Source organism: Diadema setosum, chromosome 8, assembly GCF_964275005.1.
Source record: "Diadema setosum chromosome 8, eeDiaSeto1, whole genome shotgun sequence".
NCBI lineage: Eukaryota > Metazoa > Echinodermata > Echinoidea > Diadematoida > Diadematidae > Diadema > Diadema setosum.
In genome coordinates, this window is record NC_092692.1 from 16,678,552 (window position 1) to 16,688,155 (window position 9,604).

Genomic DNA, 9,604 nt, shown 5'->3' on the forward strand with positions numbered 1-9,604 from the left:
ATTCAATGTCCTGCACATGGGGTGGGGGGAAATCACACACAGCTACACCAGAACAGTGAACATATCTCACCATTTTTTTTTTCTGAAACAAGCCTCATATACCATTTCAGCCTCCCAGTACCAGGGCAACAGAACAACTTGACATCAAAAAGGCACCTGCAAATTGAGCAAGTGCCCATCTCACTCTAGAGTGATGACAGTAAGGTTTACCTGATGACGTAAGCAGCTTGGCCTGAGAGTAGAAGGCCAGGTAAAGGCCAGAGAAAGGGGCATCACGCAGCAACGTAGCCAGCAATCCACTATACAGACCTGGAAGAGGACAAACAATGTACACTGAAAATTGGCTAGAAATGACCAAGAAAGTGACGCCTTGCACGGCATGAACACAGAGCTCTCAAGGCAATCCCCCCCCCCCCCCCCCCCCCCCGCACTGCCCTGGTATGGTCTGAAAGGTATCCCCTTGCCCTAGTAGAGGTCACATGGACAGCACCTCAACCAGTATAACAATGTTCTACATGTATATCACTGCCATCTTTTCAAGTGATAGCACTACAAACAAATACATAGTGTGTCAACAGCAAGGCAGACCTTGCAAATCTTACTGTGCATCTTTCATCTGAATTTCATTTAACATGACGAAACAAAATCAGTAAAGCAAATGGTTCACTTCATATATTTAGGTTTATATTACATTAAGTAGATTGATCAATGTCAAGAAGACTGTATTATTGTAAAACATGCAAGTCGGCAGGTAGGCTTAACTGGCAAGCACACATACTGGTACAAATTGTACCTACCTGTCATCCTGCTTTAACCCTAACTTACCTGGGGGGGACCATAATCCCTCGATGAATTCCGTGACCATTCCCGCGCGCAAATTGGTTTGACCGCGCCGTTCACTGACTTTTTAATTTCAAGTCTCGCGCGACTTTGTCGCGCCCGGGCATACCGTTCCGAAGCCACGCCCCTTCAAAAAACTTTCGTCAACCCCACAATTGCTCAAAATCGTGATTTTGTGTACAAAGTCAATACAGATTGTGTTTTTTCAATTAATTCATATAAAGATTCATATTTTTAATTCTAATGGCTGAAATCAATTTATTTTAGAATAATTATGCTAAAAAAAGTGTGTGTGACAAATTCTGCTGAAAAAACAAAAACAAAAGTTTGAAAAAACAAAGAAATACATAAAGAATTGATAAAACAATGAAAAACATAAGAAATTAATTTTGATACTGAAATTTTTTTTACGCACAAATGTTTGGAATGTCACTAGGAATATTTACACCAAAAACCAGCATTCCATAAGCTTTTATAAGCCAATTACAGACGAAAATGATTTTTTTGCATATATTTGCATAATTAATTGATTTAAAATAGAAAATGCAAATTTTTTGAAAATTTAACTAAACAGTCTTGTAGATTACATCCGGCTTTATGTTCATGCAAAATTTTGCGGCGATCGCGCGATCAATGGCCGAGATCTCAAGGTGGGGCCATAATGCCCCCCAACCCCCCCCCCCCGAATACACGCTCGCTAAATAGCCCAGGTAAGAGCATCTACTTCTCACTTAATACATTCTTACATTCTTACAGGCAGACTTGTACTTTATTTTGTTGCTCATTCTACACAATCTTGTTCAATCGGCATTTGTTTTAGATCACCTTAGCATACAAGACTGATCTACACAGCATTTATTTGACCTGATATTCTTAGATAAGAAGTCATGGTATGCTATAAGCAATCAACTACTGGTATAAAATAGATTATGTTTATTAAATTCAAGTAGAAAGATGAATTTCTCACCTTTGAATCCTTCTTGATTGCGAATTGTTCTCAGAGCCCCAGCTACACTCTTGTATCTGTAAGATTTACTCTGAAAGGCAAAAATTTTCTATTAAACTGATGATGTTCCCTCTGCTGTTGTGTCTCTGCAAGTAGTATATAAACCTCCATTTACTTTGAAAATAAATACTTTCAATTAATAAAAAAGAAAAAACCCAAAGTCTTCGATAATATGCTACATATAATCAAACTGCTCCTAAATGTGCAAATGAGATTAATGAACTTGTCTAACCCATTGAGGACGATTTGATTTTGTTACGACACCCATTTCCCATAGACACTTGCCCGAATACTGTAAAACCAGGAATGTTGGCGTGCATTTTAATTTCGCGAATGCCAAGATTCGCGAAATTAAAATGCACACAAAAGTTCTTGTCTACATTATATGCATTGAATGTCAGTGGCAATTCGCGAAAATTTCATGTCACAAAAAAAAGGCTGTCAGCTCCAATTCGCGAAAATGTCATGCCGCGAATATATCATGTTTTACAGTATAATCGGGACTTGTCCTCAACGGACTTTGTTTATGCATCGATGGACCAATCGAAAGAAAAAAGATTGCTTCCTCTTGGGATTACACACCTTAATCATGTCCAGATATTGTTCTGTCCAACAACATACTTGGTGAGATCTAACTTGACAATAGCTCAATTTCATGATATTGACAAAATTGACAATAATTGTACTGGAAAAAAAGCTGTCCCCTTTTTCTCACTTTGATAATTTCCTGTACTTCCCCCATTGAAAAAGGTTTTGAATGATTAGAAGTCAATGTGACAATTGAAATAAGACATACATTGTAGCATCAAATGTTGGGGAAAAAGACAGTGACAATGAATAGGAATCAGGATCACATAGCAAAATCACAGTAGTTTGCAGATAACTATTACATTGTATTATGTCTATACACAACTCAATTGGTGCCTGCATCAACCATTCCCAATCTGTTTGAATATCGCATTATATTAACATATTATGTAAAATACAGCAATACATGGCAAGCACAATATGACGAACACAGTTTATTGTCTTCACAATGCAGCACAGTCAGTTGCAATTTGTTTTAATACACAGACCAAGAAATCAAAATAATTCTGACTTGATATTTGGATACATGTCGACCACATGAGAGGTTTAATTTACTGTAGAGGGAAAGAAATAAAGTATGGGCCTCAGCAATGTTTTGGTGTGAAACGTCAGACAGATATATGAAGACCTCTTGACTTCAGTGAAAAGACGTAATTAAAAGTGAAGTGGTTTGGGCACGTCACATGATCATCTGGACTGGCCAAGACTATCCTACAAGGAGCAATTACAAGGAGGGAGACGAAGAGGCAGACATGCAAAGGAAACAATGAAAAGACAACATCAAGGGTTGACTGGCCCAGACTGGACTACTAGTACTGTAGCATACCGCAAAAAGCTGGAGACCATGAAGAATGGAAGGAGCAGGTTGTAAAATCTGTGGTAGAGCCCCAATGTTAGCCAAACCATGGGATAAGTGAAGGTGTATAAAATGACCTTCCTGAACACCAGACCTGCAATAGGGCCTAAAGCTATAGTATCAGTGACACCAACATCCTCAAAAAAATTGCCAATAATTGGCTGTGTGTGTGTATATTGTAATGTTTACATGATAGCACCAAGTTTTGAAAGGTACCATTGCTAAGAATTTTTTCAATCATCAGGGCCCAGGTGCTAAATATGTGTGAAGGATGAGTGGAAATTCGTTGGGAATGCACATCATCTCAGCGAAAGAATTTGCAAGCTCGGACAATCATTCTAAACCTGAATTAACAGCCGTATTGCACTGACAGAGCACAACACCAGACACAGCACAGCAACACATCCACCAAATCTGAAACATGAGGGATATGCTACATAGCATGCGAGACATGTACACCATGCACTCGCTGCTTCAGAATAGACACGTAGGGGTAGCAAATATCAAGCAAACCTCATATCTCGTCTTGACAACTGTGAATGGCAAGAGCGCTGTTCCCACAAGAACCCTTGCTAGACCACCAGAAATCAGGCCTTGGGCAGCAGTCAATTCTTGCCATCTGAAATTCAATAACAACAACAAAGAAAAAAGAGAATACACAAGGGAAGGTTCCCAATGAGAGTCTAAAGTTTAAAATATCTTCACTTCAAAAGCTGAACAGATTTCTTGAAAAAATGTACCCCATTTAATAGAGAATAATGAAAGTACTAAAACTACATTGTAAAGATATAAATCATAACAATGCCACTTCAAGAAGGTGACAAAGTTTCATGCAAACTAAAGCAACAAGAACAAAGAAGCCAAAGAATATAAACCTCTGAAATTGTTGCTTTTAGATATGGAGTAATGTCTTCATGATACAAAGATGTGCTGTACAAGTGGAAATTTTTGTGTTGTTTAAATTTTCGCATATTTCACGCAACCAGAAACTAGCACAAAACTAAAAGCACATTAATATTATTTTTGCTTGCAATACATCTGTATGTTCCAGTAGTTCATGTCTTGATTTCGCAATACAGTTGAACCTCTCGTATCCGGACAAGTCGGGACCGGGGCTCATCCGGATAAGGGATTTGGCCGGATACGGGAGACTCAATGCTTTATACATGTACATATACATACACACACATGTACTGATGTAGCCCATTGTAGTACCACATGTAGTAATGTGTATACTGCAACTGCATTTGGGGATGTTTGGGGATGTTAAAATGTCTGAAGGTAAGCAATTTGGAAGGAAATTTGATGTAACATGTATGTCAATCATGTTGGAAGTAATATGTAATTCATGTGTGTTTGTGTAGGAGTTCTCACGGAGTTGGGAATTCCCCTTTCCTCCCACATGGCTTTATTAAAAAAAAAAAAAAAAAAAAATCACGGCGAGATTGCGTCCGTATAATAGAGAGATCCGGATAAAGGGAGGCCGGATAATAGAGGCTCAACTGTATTAAAAACGTGCGAAACTCATCTTACCTAGTGGAGCGCAAAGAATTATATGAAAATGGCCACTTTTACAGTAAGTAAAATCTCTACAGTTAATCTTCATCCAACACAATTCAGGGGCAACATCCTCAACGGTATTCCAAATTCAAAGTTGAAAAATTGATTATGCATGAAATGTTGATGTTTGATGGGGCATTATCTTATGATCAGACTTACCCAAGCTGGTCTTGAATGGTGTGCAGTGATAGGAAATAGAGTCCTACCCCAGGTACAGTCCGTGCAAGAGACTGCATAACAGAAACATATCACAATGCAATGAGGTTAGTATACTGTACTGCACTTCTCCATGTGCATAATTTTGGTAGCTTTAGTTTGCTTGCTTTTTGCCTGTTTTTCTAAATCACCACTTTTACTAAGTTACCGGTACAACGTATTTTAAAAAGATTCAATTGCACTGCAGACTACACAAGCTTCATAAACCTTGTGCAATGTAATAATCATTTATCAACCTAATAAAATGAAATAAAATGCTACAAAATATGAGTGACTACATAGGTGTGTGCAGAAACAGTGAAAAAGCATTTTTCATTTTTCCCCATAAAAAAAAAGAAAGAAATTTAGTGGAAAATTCAATAAAAAGATTGATGGAAAGAATCAACATTGGGCAACATTTCAGTGGTCAACTAAACATACTGTAGTTTGAGTCAAGTGGGATAACTTTTATGCTTGCCTGCATGCACACCAATAATTTCACACCTCAAACAATGCATGTTATATTGTGACAATTATTGACAATGAAGTGTGATTCAGAGCCCTGTGCTTCCTACAAACAGCATCATGAAGGTACATAAGAATGAGGCTGAAACTGAATATATCTTACAGGGGACAGACCCCTCCACAGTCCAGTCACTTTCTCCTTCCTGACCACAGAAAATGTGGTCGAAATGAGCCCCTTTGCAGGAGAGGACGCCCGGAAGCCAGGCGCGGAAGGAATGGCTCGAGCCGCCTGGATGCGGGTTTTCAGCAGGTCCAGAGGTTGGAGCAAGACACAGGAGCAGGTCCCACTTATGGTCCCACTGATGAAGGACTTCACTGATGGATTCTAAGGAACAGGTGGAGAAGTAATAGAGATGAACAGCACCAGAAAATTGAGATACTAATGGAAGAAATTATGTTAACCCCAGCTGCCCAAGTACCGGTACTGTGTATCAATTTATGCGACAAATATGCAGGTTCAGTTAATAAAGTAATTATAATGACCAATGACCAGGCTAGTAATACAAGGAGTTCCTGCAATAAAATTGTGCATGCTTGTCTAAACTTATTTGTAATACCACAGGGATTGTGTGCACACTATGTATATCTTATCTTCTAGTTGGACTGATGCTGAAAGACAAGAACAAAAATGATCATTGAATGTGTGTGTTTGTGCATGCTTGTGTCCACACACATGCTTCAGTATTTAAAAAAAAGACAAAAAAAAACAAAAACAAAAAAGACTAATTAAGATGGGGGGGGGGGGGTGGCTGGATGGCAGGAAAACCTGTTATTTAGTAACAAGGATTCTGACAGAAAACCTTACCATACAAATTCCTCATTAATATACATGCATCATAGCATGGCATTTGGCACATCCAGCACAGACTGTCTGATAGAATTAAGACATCTTTTGGAGACATTATTCAACTGAAGGAATTAACCTCTTCCATACTGAATTCTGAAATCTCCATAGACTTAATACACAGGCCACCAGGTTCCCATAGGAAACAGGTTAATCTGTACTGGCATTTAGTAGGCTGAGAATCAGAAGGGTGTAATTGCCTTCTAAGATTTAAGCTTAAATGAAAACAAACCAATTAATTCTCGTGAAATAACATGTTTATTTATAAAAATCAAATGTGAGTAAATTTATATGTACAGTATACAATGTACATTGTTCCAAATTTTGGGTGAAATAGTACCATTGTGGTTTTGATTTTAACACTTCACTGAAAATTAAAGTAATTTAAAATTGAAAAGATAATGTAGAGGAGATTGAGGTCTAAAAAGTGATACCCATACTCCCTCACCCCTCCCCCCCCCCCCCCCAAAAAAAAAGTGTGATCAACAGCCTCCTGGTTCTCAGCCAACAACAGGCATATTGCCTGTACATCTCATTTAAACATGACACTATTAAAACAATCAAGCTCATAAATCAACCAGGTATTCAACATCTCACTTACCCCACGGTTCCCTGTAAATGTTAATGTTTTGATTTCTCCATGTGTCCATATCATCGGTATAATCATTCTAAGTTATACAGTCAAACCCGTCTAACCGCCACCACTTGACAGGTGGCGGTTGGGGCGGGTTGGACTTATTTGGATTCTTAGCAAAATTTCTGACCAATGATCATCGATGGTGTGTGCATGGGTGGGAGGGGCCATAGGAGGAGTGCACATGGTATATGATTCACCACCTACATCTAAAGCTGAAGAAAGTAATGATAGATCATCTCTCTCTCCATCATTTGAGTGGCTACACGATGCTTTAGTGAACATCTGCCTCCAAATGTCTGGGTCTGGTAGTCGAAGGAGGTAGATGGAATCAACCATCAATTTCACCTGTTAAGTGATAAAAAAACAATCAATCAGTGACAACTATACTATATTAGATATATCCTGTCAAACTCATACTCAAGACTATGACACTGAATTTCCTTTCCTTCATTTTCAACATAGACTGTTCCTTAAGGCTTACTCAAGGTGTTATCACTTTTTAAAATTTCACCATGGCATGGGTAATATAATAGGCATTTTATAGTCAAATTTAAGATTTTACATGTACCGGGGAGGCGGTAGCTTATCTTCACCATTTGTGAACCTGCACCACAAAACCAACACAAAGTTGCCACGCCTGGATTTTTAGTTAAGGGCAGACTCTGAAAGAGCCGCTCTCTTTAAGCTTTACAAATGATTTGTATAAATTTAACTCAAGTCAAATGGACTCTCCTAACCTATCTCAAGGCTAGAGTTCTATATGTACCCCCCTAAAATTGAAAAAAAAAAAAAGATATGAAGACAATATTTCTATAGTCATGAGCAATAGATTCTAGCCTAACCGTTACAAGTAAATAGTGATAGAAATCAACAAAAAGCTATAAAAATGTAATAATACTGAAAATTTACTCACCGATTTTATTTTACGTCGGTGGGACAAAACGAGGTGTCGAGGATGTACAGCAGTAACAGTACATCTACTAACACTATGGAAACAGTAGATCTACTAACAGTTAACGTTAGAACTCAATAAAAGGTGAAACTAAGTCATGCTCTAACTGCTAGTATCAGTATCAACACCGTGTTTCCAAATTCTATTCTATCATAAAATTTATCTAACGCCAAATTTCAAAGCAGAAGCCACTAGCATCATCGCTATCCGATAGCCACCAGCACAGCCCATCTGTAGAATTAAATGGATACGCCTACTGTCACATCTCTCATTTGCATTATCTGTGTCAGTGACTGCTTAAACGCTTATCAGCAAACAAGTAGTATGAGCTGAGATGATGACAGTCTTCATACAAAACTTACACAAATGTGAGCCTACGGGACTACAATCATCGTCGCTATAGGATGAGCACACTCCGTCAGCCAGCGCCATCCGACACGTACACGCGTACAATTAAATTTAGACTCGTGACGCGAGTTTTACTCGTGACACGATTAGTTCCACCTCCTTGACGATGATACAAAAGTCCACAGAGCTAACATGTTAGAGTTATGATCATAGCCGTAGCTTGTTTTCTACTTCGGTGATCTCCACCGGTCCTGACCTCGGTAGAATGATCTCTGGTGGGTACATGGTATACGCACGCTGTATTGCCATTCGCTAACAAATTGGCCAGCAGGACCGGACGCAACCAGGGGCGCGGCGCGGCAAGCAGAAGTAGCGAGGATCGGGGGAGGCACGGCGGGGGCGCACCCTTTTTCTTTTATCGTATTAAAAAAGAAAAATGAAATGAAAGGGGGCGATATATTATTACAAGAGGGTAGTACCTTTTTTGGCCCCCTTCCGGAATCCCTGGATCCGCCCCTGTAGGCCTACCCCACCAAGCCCAAAATGTTTGACCCATCAGATTTACTGGGGACACGTACCCTCCTAGTATATTGAATCACGCGCTTGTCGGATCTGGGAGGGGTTGCCAGACCGCGCCCCCTCCCCCCGCCCCGGACTCTAAACGCCGGGTACTACACAGTCATCTACTCCATGGAGCCCATGGACCAAACTTAAAGTGGTCAGAAGTAAACGTGTAGACCTATTGGCCCTACATAATAAGATATAAAACAACCTCTCACAACTCATTTCACTATAGGCCAGCGGATTGAGGCTGAATTTGGGGGTCAACGTACTGGCAACTATCGTATAACAAACAAATTTTGTAATTTTTTGAAAGTACACATGCCTGTACATGTATATGTATTAACAAACTTACCAGTAAAATTTACCCAGAAGTTCTGCTTCGGAACATGCCCAAATGACGTCATCAACACGGCCACCCCCCCCCCCCAAACCAGAAAAATGAATGGGAATTTCAGGATATCTCAAGTGTTCATTATACAACTGACATTAATCATGAGATAAGTTGCTAGTGTGTGTATTTCCTACCTTTCTTCGCAAAATTGCGCCCATTTGTGACCTCTTTTTCAAAAAATCTGAGCCCAAATTATAAGGTCATTTCTATGGCAACTTTATGCTGAAAACAATGTTTTTCTCAAACAAAAAATGCAACACCTTCTCAACGATAAACACCATTCTAAAATGTAAATTCA

The 9,604-nt window shown here is 39.2% G+C and overlaps 1 protein-coding gene across 1 annotated transcript; it reads right to left on the reverse strand.

Annotated features, from left to right (window-relative positions):
* Nucleotides 1-2: 2 nt before the first annotated feature.
* On the reverse strand, nt 3-7,390 carry LOC140232098 (mitochondrial glycine transporter B-like). The gene is made up of 7 exons (XM_072312249.1): nt 7,256-7,390; nt 5,674-5,895; nt 5,010-5,080; nt 3,804-3,909; nt 1,808-1,877; nt 211-309; nt 3-10 (listed from the first exon to the last, which is right to left on the reverse strand). Exons 1-7 carry the CDS (start codon nt 7,385-7,387, stop codon nt 3-5), a joined length of 708 nt encoding a protein of 235 aa, XP_072168350.1. The 5' UTR covers nt 7,388-7,390.
* Nucleotides 7,391-9,604: the final 2,214 nt, after the last annotated feature.